The sequence below is a fragment of the Podarcis melisellensis genome (genome assembly GCF_964234715.1).
Source record: "Podarcis melisellensis genome assembly, chromosome: 15".
Lineage (NCBI taxonomy): Eukaryota > Metazoa > Chordata > Lepidosauria > Squamata > Lacertidae > Podarcis > Podarcis melisellensis.
The window spans coordinates 13,333,662-13,349,540 of record NC_138532.1 but is presented as its reverse complement, the minus strand read 5'-3'; the positions used below and the strand labels follow the sequence as shown (position 1 = coordinate 13,349,540).

General features: G+C 42.1%; 1 protein-coding gene across 1 annotated transcript; it reads left to right on the top strand.

Moving 5' to 3' along the window:
- The first annotated feature begins 1,365 nt into the window (after positions 1-1,365).
- Positions 1,366-13,917, top strand: STT3A (STT3 oligosaccharyltransferase complex catalytic subunit A). Its single transcript, XM_081889651.1, has 18 exons — positions 1,366-1,519; positions 4,999-5,121; positions 5,356-5,416; positions 6,150-6,271; positions 6,579-6,724; positions 7,122-7,212; positions 7,313-7,419; positions 8,005-8,169; positions 8,704-8,884; positions 9,400-9,555; positions 9,889-9,980; positions 10,119-10,274; positions 10,533-10,721; positions 11,923-12,039; positions 12,250-12,352; positions 12,463-12,651; positions 13,045-13,160; positions 13,653-13,917. The coding sequence occupies exons 2-18, from the start codon at positions 5,034-5,036 to the stop codon at positions 13,689-13,691; spliced, it is 2,118 nt and encodes a 705-aa protein (XP_081745777.1). The 5' UTR covers positions 1,366-1,519; positions 4,999-5,033; the 3' UTR covers positions 13,692-13,917.
- The last annotated feature ends 1,962 nt before the right edge of the window (positions 13,918-15,879 follow it).

The following is a 15,879-nucleotide window of genomic DNA, read 5'->3' as shown; positions in this document are numbered from 1 at the left end:
TCAGCGCCTAGGACTTGCTGATCGAAAGGTCGGCGGTTCGAATCCCTGCTGCGGGGTGCGCTCCCGCTGCTCGGTCCCAGCGCCTGCCAACCTAGCAGTTCGAAAGCACCTCCGGGTGCAAGTAGATAAATAGGGACCGCTTACCAGCGGGAAGGTAAACGGCGTTTCCATGTGCAGCTCTGGCTCGCCAGAGCAGCGATGTCACACTGGCCATGTGACCCGGAAGTGTCTCCGGACAGCGCTGGCCCCTGGCCTCTTAAGTGAGATGGGCGCACAACCCCAGAGTCTGTCAAGACTGGCCCGTACGGGCAGGGGTACCTTTACCTTTTTTAGTTGCTTTGGAAGACAATAATCGGGCATCCGAACAACATGACCAATCCACCGAAGTTGAAGAATCATTGTTTTGACACTGGTGATCTTTGCTTCTTCCAGTACACTGGCATTAGTTCGCCTGTTTCCCAAATGATGCGCAACATTTTTTGGAGACAACCTTGATGGAATATTTCAAGGAGTTGGAGATGACATTTATCAGTGGTCAGTGTGTCACAAGCATACAGTATAAAGGTAAAGGGACCCCTGACCATTAGGTCCAGTCGTGAACGACTCTGGGGTTGCGGCGCTCATCTCGCTTTATTGGCCGAGGGAGCCAGCATACAGTCATGTGGCCAGCATGACTAAGCCGCTTCTGGAGAACCAGATTAGTGCACGGAAACGCCATTTACCTTCCCTATTTATCTACTTGCACTCTGATGTGCTTTTGAACTGCTAGGTTGGCAGGAGCAGGGATCGAGCAATGGGAGCTCACCCAATCGCAGGGATTTGAACCGCCGACCTTCTTATCAGCAAGTCCTAGGCTCTGTGGTTTAACCCACAGCACCACCCGTGCCCCTAGAATACAGTATGCATACACCTAAATATGGGTGTATAGTTCTGCAATTCCGAAACTACTCATCTTTCATCTTCCAACGTGCTCTTGAAAAATTATGCAACGCTACCCCCGTTGCGCCGCCCTCCCAGCTCTACAATTCTATAAATCCCATTGCACTAAACGGAGCTCACCAAATGCATCTGACTGCACCCGCAGAGCACAGAACCCTGATCTCCTTCCCCGGCCACGCCCCCTCTGCATCCTGTCACGTGGAGAACTGGCCACACCCCTCCTGCCCGTCTCCGAATTCTACCAACAGGGAGCGACACGTCACTGCTCGCGCCCTCAACCAAACTTCCCTGGTCCCTCAAAAGACAGCCTTCCCCGCCGTCTCCCTCCCCTCCGCCAATCAGCGACGGAGGCGGCGGAGCGTGCCTCTGAAACCTCCCCTTTGGCGAGAGACGCTGGCCTCGTCCTAACGGCGCTCTTCGGAGAGGCCGCCCCCCTTCGGCGTGATCGGCAGCCGTCTCCGCCAACCGCTGGCCGGCAGTTGGGCTGGCGGGAGGCGGGCCGTCTCTGCCGCAGGGAGTGGATGCGCGTGGAGCGGATGGCTGAGGGAGCGGGCTGAGGAGAGGCGCCCGAGTCACACAGGTGAGGGGAAGCGAGCGGGCGCCGCTGCAGGGCTGGGGCTTCCTGAGGGGGGCGGGAAGGGATCTGGCCGGGGCCTGAGGGAGAGCAGGGGAGGCTGAGGGCTTCTGCGCGAAGCTGGCCTGGCGGGACCCGCGACCTCGGAGCGAGCTGGCCGCCGGCTGAGGCGGTTCCGCTTTCTTCTGCCTGGCAGGAGCGGCGACGCCTTCTTTGAAAAGTGCCTCCCCTTCAGCCCTGAAATACGGTGCTTATTTCTCCCACGCCGGTCACAAAGGCCCATGTTGCCGCTCTTTAGCACCCCGGCCGTGCCCCGGCTATTACGCGGAGGGCAGGGCCACAGGCCCCTTCCCTCGAGGGGCTTGCGGTCTGCAGAAGAGGGAAGCGGTTTTCCTTTTTTAAAAGCAGCAGGGCAGGGTCTGTGTTGCAAGAAGCAAAACTGCATACGGAGAGAACAGTGGCACGTCCCCTTTGTCATGCTGGTTTTCCCCCCTCATAGAATCGTAGAGACTTCTTTGAAATGCCTGGGGAGCTTTGAAAGTGGTAAAACGGTTTTCCCGCTTCTCCAGCGGCCCGTCTTGAAATCTAGAGTGGCACATGCCCGTCACCACCTTTAGCTTTGCCTAGATCTAGGCCCAAACTTGGGTCTCCATCTGTTTTTGGACTGCAGTTCCCATCATCCCTGACTCGGGTCCTGCTTAGCTAGGGGTGATGGGAGTTGTAGTCCCCAAACAGATGGAGACCCAAGTTTGGGAAACCCTGATCTAGGCAATGCATGCTTAACTTTTTTAAAGGAAGGGTGCCCCCTCCCGCAAATCTTAAAAGCCATATCAAAGCTGTGAGGCAAGATATGTCTTCCCTGCTTAGTTGGCAACCTCCTTCCCTGCCAGGGGCTATAGAGGCAGGACACATGCTTCGTGTGCAGAAGAGCTCAAGGTGTCTCCCGTTAAAAGGCATTGAAGAACTAATGGTCCTTAATGCAGACAGCTGTGGACTAGATGGACTGATAGTGTTATTCATTGTAAATTAGCTTTATTTAAACAAGCAAATGTTTCAAAGCAGATCTCCCCTATTCTGTTTCTATAAGGATATGCTCCCCACCCCATTTCATAATATTGTGGCAAGTTTCTCATGAACCATAGAATTCCTTCCTTGCATTAAGAAATGTACTGGTGGCACATGCGTACGTGTAGATCAGCAGTATGGCTAATCAAACTCTGGTTAATCCCTGCACATGCACACACCCACAGAACTTGCAAACAAGCCCTTGCACTTGCATAGCAAGACAGGGTTCCCTCTACAAGGTCATCTAACCAAAAATAATAATAATTAGTTCTATAAAATTAAGTAGACCACCAGGGTATCAAAGAGATACTGAAAGCATTTCTTCTTCCTATCTCTTTTTTAGTCTTATTTGGACCCTTGGCAGATATAAAATACTGTGACATAATTACTCATTTTTGCACTCTTTGGGACAGGGCGTTAATTGAGGTAGTAGCTGTGTGCCTTGTGTTCCTAGAGGTTGGAACCTTTAGTCATGTAATAAATATCCCCAGAAATATATAACATTTCATCTTCAGCTCTCTAGAATCTGCTGGGATGAATTCTCTCATCAGAGTATAAGGCATATTGCTTTTTTTAAAAAAAATGTCCTCAAGGTACAAAAGATTTGTTTCTTAAAGGTTCTGCCTGTGATGAGGATGGACATACTGGTGAGTAAGCTGTAGTCTTGCAAGTTGAGAACATTCAGTGTAATGCAGCTAGCTATATTAGTTGTAGGTATACAGTCAAACCTTAGTTCCCAAATGCCTCCGTTTTAGAACGTTTCAGCTCTCAAACGCTGAAAACCAGGAGGTAAGTGTTTCAAACATTTTTCGGAAGCCAAATGTCCAACGCGGCTTCTGCTTGAGTGCAGGAAACTCCTGCAGCCAATCAGAAGCTGCACCTTGGTTGTGGAATATTTCAGAAGCCGAATGGGCTTCCGGAGCAGATTCCATTCAACAGCCAATGTTTGACTGTACTAATTGGTGTAACATGTCTCTCTCTGTGTTATGCCTGACATTGCTATTAAAATACCAGAGGAGTCTTGGCTTGATAGATGTGGGATTTCAGATGGCAAATACTGTACAGACACATCTTTTAGACTATCCTTGCACCCCACCCCTAGCACAGCCTTGGGACCCCAGTTCTTAAACTACAGCTCCCATCATCCTTAACCACTGGTCATGCTGGCAAGGAATGATAGGAGTTGTAGTCCAACAACATATACAGACTCAAGGGTGAGAGGCTCCCTTAGCATCTCTTAGCAAAAATGAACTATGCTTTTTTGGGACAGTTCATTTCTCTCAATTTCATATCCATATGTGTCTTGCTGGTAGATTTACCCATTTGTCTACCGATCACTATTGCTCAATATTTACCTAGTGCTATCAGTGTTGTAGACAGTGACAAGCCAGTCAGAGTCTGCTGCGCTTACACAGTTGCATCAAATTACTTAAAATGGCTTCTATTTGTTTTGTCTTTATTACCCTTCCAAAATTTTGTACTACTGAATTTCTGATAGAAAATGCACATTCAGTATTTGTGTGTGTGTTTTAATATGATGTTTGCAGTTTGTAAGATACTGGGTGGGAAAATAAAAGTAGCGTTGAAATGTATAAGTGAATATATTTTGTATACTGTGTTTATTTTCTTTTTAAAATCATTGGCCTCACAAATGCATAGATAGGACCAAATTTTGGTACAATAATGAATGCATTTTCTTTTAATATATTTGAAAAGTTGTGACTATATAAGAGAAAATTCCCATTCAGGCTGTCATTACACATTTTATTTATTTATTAAAAGTTTATACTGCCCTATACCCATAGGTCTCAGAGCGGTTCACAACATAAAGTTTTAATATAAAAAGCACAAAATACATAATAAAAATGATTAAAAGTTAAAAATACTAATGTATACAAACTAATAAAAATACATTCCCCAACAAAAGCCTCTAAACAATACCCAGCCCACAAATATAAATACAAAATCCAAATTAACATTTAAAAACAAGTTATAAACAATTAGCTGGCATAGGCTTATTTTATACCTGAAATCTGCTATGTTAATGTGTTGGAACAATTGATGTTGGCTAACACAGCTCTATGAGTATATACTCGGAAGCAAATCCTTTTGAGTCCAGTGGAACTTACTCTCAGATAAGTGTGTATGGGATGCAACCTTAGAGACTTTATATGGGCAGAAGATGGTATTGGATCAGTTCCTCTGGAAAAGGAATGCTTTTGTGTGGAATTGTGTCACTGAGATTTTAGATTGGTTCTCATAGGAGGGATACCTTGTAAATGACCCAGGAGATGACCTGTCCTTGGAAATATGTTTGCTTGTAATGTTATAATTTAGAAAGCCTGAAGACTTGGTTGCACTAGTTCAGTTTAAAAAACCCCAACAACCTTGGTGATCTCTACTTTCTGTTTTCCTTCCAGGTATTTAAGGATTGCTTGCTGTTGCCTTTGCCAAAATGACCAAGTTAGGCTTCCTCCGCCTCTCTTATGAGAAACAGGACACTCTCCTCAAGCTCTTGATTCTGTCAATGGCAGCTGTGTTATGTAAGTTTGAGTTTAAAAAAATTAGTCAGGGATAACTATATGACTATAAGCATCATCTGCATCTGCTGGTTCATTTTGTATCTTATGCCTTGATGCTTATACCTAACACAATGCTAGATGCTTCTTTGATGGCTATAACAGTTTCAAACTAATAAGCTTCCACATAACAAAGGACCAGCATTAAAACATTTTACCTGTACAACTGCATTAATATTCCTTCCTTTTGTGTTGCAGCTTTCTCTACTAGACTCTTCTCTGTATTAAGATTTGAGAGTGTCATTCATGAATTTGATCCGTAAGTATTCCTGTTGCCTCTTAGTAGTCTACTTTGCTTTGAGAGAGCAATTGTTCTGCTATGCATAGGTGTTGATTGTGGTGTTACCCAGAAGGATATTGATAGATTGTCCTTCTCTAATGACAGGGCTTCAAAAATATCTGAACGATAAAGAGTTTTTCTGCAGAAAATTTTAATAGAGTTAGCCTTGGTCAATTCAACAGTAGAAGTAGTATCAATTTTAGTTAGACCCATCTGGATTGAATAGGGAATTGATTTTAAAATGTAAAGATAAAAGTATAGTAGAATGAATGTTTTCGAAAGTAACTTCTGAAGCTGTGAGACCAATGACCATTCTGTTTTTCAATGAAACACTTAAATCAGTGGTTGCATGAACATGTTTATGGGAGATGGAGCTTCTTTGCTTCAGATTTCCAGTATGATTTAGAGAAGCTTGTATAAAGCAATACACTTTGTGTTGCGGTATGCCAAATGATATATAAAAGTAATTTGGATGCTTTTAGTTGCTTGTGGTGAAAACTGTTTGGAGTGTTTGTGTTTGGAAATCAGATCCCTACCAACCGAAACTGGAAACATATCTCATCAATCAGGCTGACACTGGTTTATGTATTAGATGTGACAGCGCTTTTCCATAAGAACTTTAGATGAAGGCTCAGACTGTAATATGAGGAGCAGCAAATAGTGTGTTGTATATGCAGCTGAAGAGGCACTCAGATTTCTGTTGTTATCACAGGTATTTTAACTACCGCACAACTCGCTTCCTGGCAGAAGAGGGTTTCTATAAATTCCACAACTGGTTTGACGACAGAGCATGGTATCCGCTGGGTCGAATAATTGGTGGGACTATCTATCCAGGTAAAATGATGTTCGGAACTTTGTCCTTTTTTTAAACTGTGGATGAAAAGTGCTAGAGAGAATGGGAAACACTTGCCATGCATCTTCCAGAAGGGTTGTAGTGTTTTGTCAAACTTATTTACAGCAAATAAATACCCTGCGAGTATTGAAGAGGCTTTCCTTGGCTGTTTGGAGGTCAGACATCACCCCTTGCTGGATGAGATTTGGCTCATATTTCCAAGTCCTGCACCTGCTCATTCTGTTCTTTTGCATTTGGAAAATCTGTGATTTCTTGCCAATAGAACATCTTTCCTTCCCTCTGTCTCAGGTTTAATGATCACATCAGCAGCGATTTACCATGTTCTGCACTTCTTCCACATTACAATTGACATACGAAATGTGTGTGTTTTCCTGGCCCCCCTTTTCTCCTCCTTCACCACCATAGTAACGTATCACCTCACCAAAGAACTCAAGGTAAAAACAAGGATGGGTCATGGTTGCAATGCTTTCTAGTGCTAATTTCATTCATCACTGTAAAAGATCTGAGGCTGGTATTATTAGTTTCTAATCGTTGCTTACACACAATTTATGAGGCAGTTAACATTGTGCATGTTCCCTTTAATTCATATAGATGATGCAATTGTATGTTTGCATATGAAAATCTTCATTTTTTAAACAAGAAAATCCACATTCTACAAGTAGACCTCATTTGCAAACCTGAATTGTAATGCATACTTGCTAACTTGAAGCCTGTACAGATCTTAAAGTCACTATTGGGATTGATGAGTAAGAAGGAACCGGGAAGTCTTTTGTTACATATCGTGAAAGACAGTCTAAGCAATCAAAGTTCATTTTTTTTTATTCTGTCTAGGATGCAGGGGCAGGTCTCTTGGCTGCAGCAATGATAGCTGTGGTACCTGGTTACATATCTCGTTCTGTCGCTGGATCCTATGACAATGAAGGTAAGATCAGTGTTTAAAGCACACTGCTTACTGGCATGTGGAGATTGCATGATGGGGGGTTTCTTCATGCGGTTGACTCCTATGTCTTGTTTATTTCCAGGTATTGCTATATTCTGTATGCTTCTGACTTACTACATGTGGATCAAAGCAGTGAAAACAGGCTCCATTTATTGGGCAGCCATGTGTGCACTTGCCTATTTCTACATGGTAAGTGATTTTTCAATAATGCTTTGAATTTATTGAGCAGCAGTTGTTTCACCCATCAGATTAATCTTCTATCATCAGAGCTGGCAAGAGTGAGTGGAATTCAGCCTACCAAGCTGAATATGTTTTGCAATCCTGGACCCAACATCATTGCAAGTTTGTGAAGGGACTAGGTAGGAGTACTCAGCACCGCTACAGAAATATTGTTATTGCTGTATTTGTGGGAGGGGTGGTGGTGCTTGAATTGGTGATTGGTGCCATAACAGTCAAGTTGTCTGTGAGCCTTCAGATTCCCTTGTGTAAATTTTACTTCAGTCATGAATACACAAGAAAACCTTAAGCAATCATCTTCACCACATCCCTCCATCTGTGAGACTATCAGGCCCAGGCCCAGCTGTTTCTCACACTAGCTCAACAGGGGTATTGAGTGGCCTTTTCATTTAGCAATTGAACAAGGCTCTTTTGTAAGAGTATGCCTCTGTAGTATTGACTTCTACTTAGAAGTTAAAAATATTTTGCTTTGTGGAGTAAACAAACAATAGTATTTATAGATGTAAAATGCTGTGCCCCCTTTAATCTTTTTTTCAGGTTTCTTCATGGGGTGGTTATGTGTTTTTGATTAACCTCATTCCCCTTCATGTGCTGGTGCTGATGCTAACTGGACGATTCTCCCATCGGATATATGTGGCTTACTGCACAGTATATTGCCTAGGAACCATCCTATCAATGCAGATATCTTTCGTTGGTTTCCAGGTGAGAAATCTGGCATACTGAAGAAAGTTGGTTGTGATTTTGTGCAAATCCATGTCTAGCAGAACCTTCCTTTCTGTATGATAGGGAAAAGATAAGATCATCCACCAGGATCAGCCCTCAAATAGCATTTCTCATTTAATAAGAGGAGTATTATTGCATTGTTGCCTCTTGATAAAATGCCACTCTTGCCATAAAACAACCATATTCTGTCTTTATTATACTCGCCACAGAAAAGCATGGTCTTTCTGGGCTTTACCCAGATCGTTTAGCTCAGCTACATTAAGATAAATGTTATTAAACTGAAATAGAAAATTGGAGGGGGAGACACTCGTCAGATCCATATAAAGTAACAATAATAGAAATGGGGCTAATAGGTAACTGTATTCTATGTTGGACTAATTGTCCATGTGTACAGCGATAATTCTTCGTGGCAAAGAAGTGGCTTACGTATGTATGTGATACTGTTGGCCAGAGACAAATTATTTAGTTGTCACATAATGCAGCTTAACGGTGCATGTTTGTTCTTTCCTGCAGCCTGTCCTGTCTTCTGAACATATGGCTGCCTTGGGTGTATTTGGCCTGTGCCAGATTCATGCCTTTGTAGATTATTTGCGCAGCAAACTGAACCCTCAGCAGTTCGAGATTCTCTTCAGGAGTGTAATTTCCCTGGTTGGGTTTGTCCTTCTGTCAATAGGAGCCATTCTGATGCTTACAGGTGCAGTTGGTGCTACTAAAATGCATGCTATTCCTATACTCTTACAGTAGGAACAATATTTTTCCTAATCAATAGAGAATTTGCATGTTTTTGTCTGGAACCATTTTTTCCATTAAATATTTTAGTACTTGTTTTTCTCAGCTGTGTGCATACACACAGTTGCTGAACTGTGTAAGCATTTGGTTTTGCCATGCTGGGAATAACAGTTTTTATTTAGATACATTCTGAGTAGCAATAACTGAATTATTAATATCCTTATTATATGTTGAATTTGCCTAAGGAAAGGGGAAGAAGCCTGTTTTGATATTTACCTGAAAACAATGAAAAACAAATATCACTGGGGTCCATCAGTTTTGTTTTACCTTTTAGGAAACTGAACTTTTAAATTTGAGCTTTGGGGAAATTTAGGTATAGAATATGCATATTGGAAATGAGATATTGTGTAAACTTGTTGAGAGATATTAATTACTCTGTAAACTTGAACATGTACATTTGGATCTCTTAATCTCACACAGGAAAGATCTCCCCATGGACTGGCCGCTTCTATTCACTGCTGGATCCTTCCTATGCGAAGAACAATATTCCCATCATTGCTTCAGTCTCTGAGCATCAGCCTACCACATGGTCATCCTACTATTTTGATCTGCAACTCCTTGTTTTCATGTTCCCAGGTGAGTTTAGCATAGCTTTTTACTATGCTTTCATACCAACCACCTTTTGCAGATATCTGACTCTTGAGTGGGGAACTGCTAGTCTCTATGACACCCTTCCACCATCTGGTGCCCTCCAGATATTTTAGGCAACCTCCATTATTCTTGACCATTAGCCACACTGGCTGGAACTGCTAGGAGTTGTAGCCCCAAACATTTTGAGGGCTTCAGGCTGGGAAAACCTGCCCTAATGCCAGTGTTAAACACTGTTTTAATAAGAATGCTCTATTTGTATTCTCTGCACGCATAGATGTAACTCTTCTGGCAGCTGACTCATATCTCTTTCTGTTACAGTTGGCCTGTATTATTGCTTCAGTAATCTGTCTGATGCCCGCATTTTTATCATCATGTATGGTGTGACCAGCATGTACTTCTCGGCTGTGATGGTGAGTACTGAGAGTTGACTTATCATAGGACTGGCAATTTTTTCATGGAATCTCTTTGTCTCTGCTGTCCCTATGCTTCCAGAGTTTTTATTTCATTTGCATAGTAGCCAAGCACTCCGTATGCTGCTGTCTTAACAGGTCCGTCTCATGCTGGTATTGGCCCCAGTTATGTGCATTCTGTCTGGCATTGGAGTCTCCCAAGTGTTGTCAACTTACATGAAAAATTTAGATATCAGCCGACCTGACAAGAAGACAAAAAAGCAACAGGATGCTACTTACCCCATCAAAAACGAAGTAAGTGGCTATGTGAGGTTACTTGCTTGTTAGATTCTTATCATACTTTTCTGGAAGATACTAAAAATATGACTCAAAAGAAGGCTGGGTACTCCACTAAGTTGTGCATAGGAAAGAAATATTGTGGGAATTGCACTTGAATAGTCTACAGATCACCTGCTATGTATGGGTAACAGTTTTTGTGTTGTAAGTAAGATAGTTTCTGTATAACTACTGAGTGGCTGTTTCACATTTTGATGGCTACTCTTGCTTTCCTAGGTTGCCAGTGGCATGATCCTGGTCATGGCTTTCTTCTTGATCACCTACACTTTCCATTCAACTTGGGTAACCAGTGAAGCCTACTCTTCTCCCTCCATAGTGCTGTCAGCACGTGGTGGTGATGGCAGCAGAATAATCTTTGATGACTTCAGGGAAGCTTATTACTGGCTTCGTCACAATACACCAGAGGTATAAATCTCTACAGGGCTGGTCTCTGCACACACATTGAGTTTGTTTTAGGTGCGGTGGAGAGGTTGGAGGGCCTGCCCTAAAGGAGCAGGTATGCTTCCTAATCTTTATGTTGGCTGACGTTTAGTCTAAAGCACATGTGTCAGCTATTAAAAATACTTTAAATATTTCATTTACAAAGATTCCTGAGGCAACTAACAGTACACGAAAAGAAAATCATTAGACAGCAGTATTTGAACTGATAAAATAATCTACAGATTCAGTAGGAGCATCATGGATCAGGTCCTACTCAGGAATAAAGAATTGCTCAAGGAGGTACCTTGGCAAGTGAGTGGGAGTTGAGGACAAGGGTAGGGATCCTGAGTAGGGCCTCTGAAGATGATTTTGATGATCCATCAAGTTTATTTGGAAGCAGGTGGTTAGTTTACATTTTAGGGAATCTGCATATATTTTCTCCTTCAATCTGAAATATTTGTGGTGGCATGAATGTTCAGTTACTGCCTGATTATGTATTTGTAATGTCATTATATGAAAGGACTGTTGCCTAGTCTATCTTGTTGGCATACATTCTTGGCACTGGTACCTGTCTGAATGTGTGCTGTCTCTAATTGTCTTGAATGAACTTCAAGGTGGGGAGGGAAAATGCTGTTGGCTACTGAATCTGTTGAATGTTGAACCTTCAGAATCTGTTGAAACTTCAGAATGTTTTATAATTAATTGGGGGGGGGGGAACGTCACATGCAGATACATAGTATTAAAAAACTAAATTCTTCCTCATCTCCCAATAATTTAAAATACATATAATAAATTGGCACTGTACAATTCTTGTAAATACTTTTTAAAAAAGCTTTTTTGAAAATCACTAATGTAAAATGGCATGTGAAGAGTCTCCAAACCCAAGCAGAATGGTTTCTAATTAAAACACTTCTATTGTTAAAAATACTTTGTCAGCATACGTATTAAATTTGTTCACAGTGGCAAATTCATCATTCTTCTGTTGTGCAAAGACCTGCTTCATATGGTCACATATGAATTTTTGAGAATACTGTCATTTCCATTCAACTGATAATCCTAGGATACTGACCCACAAAGAGAAATTTTTGTAGTCATTTTGTCCTTTCACTGCATCACAAATCAGATCAAACTCATTTACTGCCTTTTAATTCACTACATTGATTGCTTTCTTCTGTTTTGAGCTCAGGATGCGAAAGTAATGTCCTGGTGGGATTATGGATATCAGATAACAGCCATGGCAAACCGAACAATTCTTGTGGATAACAACACTTGGAATAACACCCACATTTCTCGAGTTGGTCAGGTAGGTGCAGTAGCTCTGTGAATTCCAGGGGTTTTTTTCCCCATCGCATTCCAGAGAAACTATGAAGGCATTTTGCAGTTTTCTTGTCCCTGCTATTTATTATGAACTACAAAATTGAATGAAGGAGTTAAGACTATTTATGCATAGATAATAGAAGGCATGGTAACTGAGATACGTGAATTTATAAGCTGCTTTTTGTTTAATTTTCAGGCTATGGCATCCACCGAAGAGCGAGCTTACGAGATTATGAGGGAGCTGGATGTCAGTTATGTGCTGGTAATATTTGGAGGCCTCACTGGATATTCCTCGGATGGTAATCTCATACGTATATTGTGCAAATTTCCCATGAATGGACCTTTAATTGTTCTTTATTAATGGATTTTCTGCTCTGTTACATTGACAAAGTTGCCGCTTCTTCCTTAGATATCAATAAATTTCTGTGGATGGTGCGAATAGGAGGCAGCACAGACACTGGAAAGCACATAAAGGAGCATGATTACTACACACCAACAGGAGAGTTCCGTGTGGACAGGGAGGGCTCTCCTGTGCTGCTGAACTGCCTCATGTACAAGATGTGCTACTATCGCTTTGGCCAAGTCTATACAGAAGCCAGTAAGTCACTTTTATCTGGGCACTGCAAATGAGAGCCAGAAACTTTGCCTAGGAATTGTGTTTTTGGATGACCCCTGGTCTTCTCTCTGACACGTAATTAGTGTTTATAGCATAATAGATTGTGGCAGGGGAGGTTTTTTCTTTCAGTCACACGTTATCCTGTTTAATTTGCTTCCCCTCACTCCCCTTTTATTTAACAATTCATTGGCTGTGAATTGATGGAAAGCTGGGGGGGGGGGAATTGATGGAAAGCTGATGTTGAAGCATCTACATTTTTGCTAACACAAACAGATTTTTTTCTTACAGTGGTAAAACTAGACTTAATAGGGAGAAGGGCACCAGGGAACTGACTGAAGCTACTTTTGTTAATTCTCTCTCCCACCTCTTTTCCAGAGCGTCCTCCAGGTTATGACAGAGTGAGAAATGCCGAGATTGGCAACAAGGACTTTGAGCTTGATGTATTGGAAGAGGCATATACCACAGAACATTGGCTAGTCCGAATATACAAAGTGAGTAGCTGTGCTGTGTGTGGTCTCTGTCTGCTTCCAGACACTGAGTTTTCTTTCCTGTATTTGAAAGTCATGGGAGAAATGTCGCATGGGCCCCATTTGCTTCTGGAATGGTATGTGTCTTGGCTGTTCAAGGTCCTAAACCCTAGAAAGTAATTAACACTGTCTTGCCACAACATTTAGATCTATCATGAGCCACTACATCACAATACAAGTGAAGTGGAATGGTTGCTCTGCTTTTTACCCAGACTGGATGGTGTTGGGGAACAATTTGAGCACATTAAATTACTAGATTTCTCAGCAGCACTGAATAGCAAAAGCATAAAGAGCCATTTCTTTTTCTATTGAAGATATAAAATCCTTTGTTAATTGCTAGGTTAATTATCAGAGATTTCATTGAAGAGTCCTCTGTTTTTACTGGTTAGAGACCTTTTCCCTAATAAAGTTAAACTGCGAAAAACATTTTTTTTAATATTAATTTTGCCTTAACAGGTAAAGGACTTGGATAATCGTGGATTGTCGAGAACGTAATTTGCCTTCAGATACACCATAATGAGCACTGACCGAGCCATTGCCTGTGAAGCAGTTGGAATTTTTTTATACTGTTTGTCAGTAAGGAATTGGGATTTAATTGCCCAAGAAATCCCGTCCTCATGTAATGAGTCTGTATTAGATGGAATGATTTTTATAAATATGAACTGGCTACCAAATCAGAAACAGTAGCTTTATGATGGGATCATTAAAAGGGGTATGGAAACAGTGTGTATTTGTATTCATTTATCTCTGTCCCCTCACTTGATGGTTTTCGACTGTATTCTACATGATCAGACATAAGTAACTTGGAGAAAGAGGATCTGTCAACGCTTGAATTACTTTTCCTCGTTCCCTCTTGTAAGAGAATGAAGCAGCTGGAATAGGTCTTCCACCTATGTAAATAAGGCTAGCTTCTTAATTTTCACACGCACTTGCCATACAAAAAGCAAGCCTCCCTCCAGCTCTCGCCATTGAAGGAATCCAAGTAATTTATGTGTAAATGAAGTATATTTTCATATGCAGTAGGCATCTTAAAAACTAGGTACTTAACATTTGCATTAACACCAAAGTGAGTCTCCAGACATATCACGTGTATTCTAAATGAACAAGCCTGACTGAGAATTGTCTCCTTGTTCTCATGGCCTTTACTTTAAACGCCTGGATTTTGAGCCAGATTCCCAGTGTTTTAAAGCTTCTCAAGTACAAGTTATGCTTAAGTAACTAGCACTTTGGCAGTCATAATTTACCTTTATTTACTGAGCTCACTGTTCAGTGAGGTTTGCTTTCAACTAAGTATAATAGGATTCTAAATTTGCAATGCTCTTCAGTGAAACTTAGACCTAGGATTTCTGCTAGAGTGGTCTGTCCTATTTTCCAGGGGACAGTCCTCTGTTTGAAGTTCTTTTTGGTCTAAGTCCAGTTTTAAGAGAAACCAGGGCTCTCAAAATTGCCCATTAACTGCTACATCTGGACAGTAGTACACTGGGGACATAGATCACCTAGTCAGTCTTCCCCGTACACTAGAGTGGGAACCTCAGTCCTAGGGGTCCTGGAGAAGGGCAGCAGGTCTGTGGTATAGAATTTGCATGCAGAAGGACCCAGGTTCAAATCCCAGCATCTCCAAAAGTGGTTGGGAAAGACCTCTGCCTAAAACCTGGGAGAGACTTGCAGACAGTACTGAGCTAGATGGGCCAGTTGTCTAATTTGGTATAAGACAGTTTCATTATTGGATTTGGGGGTGGGGCTGAGACTGAATTTTGAAAAATGAAGGTGCTACTAATTTACCCAAAGTTTAGCCAGGCATCTCCCAGAAGATATAAAAAGGGGCAGCACTGTTCACAGAAACCCAAAGAAACAAGCCTTGCAGCACTTTAACGCAGGCATGGGAAACGTGGCTGTGCAGATGTTGGATCTGCCTCCCATCAGCCCCAGCCAGCCCAGCCAATGCCACGGTCAAGGTGCAGGGAGCTGGAGTTCAAGAACACCTAAATGCAAAACTTTAGCAACTAAAGGGCATTCACACTCTTACATTCAACAACTGGACCATTTGCACACATAGTTGAGCTGCACATTTTCAGTCAGCACACAATAGCTGAGCAGTGTAAATTGGCAAGCGTGCACTCTTACAAACACTTGTACACGACACGAGTACAAGCCAACGTGTGAACGCATCTCTAGAATGAACATGTGCATGGGGGAAGGGCAGGATCCTCTTCCGAGCTACTTGCGCTTGTTACAACACAGGGACCAATTGGAATGACGTGGTCCAGCAACCTGTGGGGAAGGGAGGGCTACATAATAGAAATGTTAGTCTGCTTGCCCAGAGCTGGAAAGATGATAAAATACCTGCGAGGGCAGGCTGGCAGATGAAATTATTGGACTATGCGGAGATGGCAAGATTAACCGGGAAAATCAGAAACTGAGGATCAAAACTGCAACAGAGAAGGGCAAATGTAGATAGTATTTAAAATACCACTGCAAACACATGAACTCTTGGGCAGGCTTTAAATAACTTGCAATGATACAGACTTTGGATATACGCAATGAAGGACTGTAAACTAAGGGGTGATATGATAGCCATGTTCAAATATATAAAAGGATGTCAGAGGAGGGAGAAAGTTTGTTTTCTGCTGCTCCAGAGAAGCGGACACGGAGCAATGGATCCAAACTACAAGAAAGAAGATTC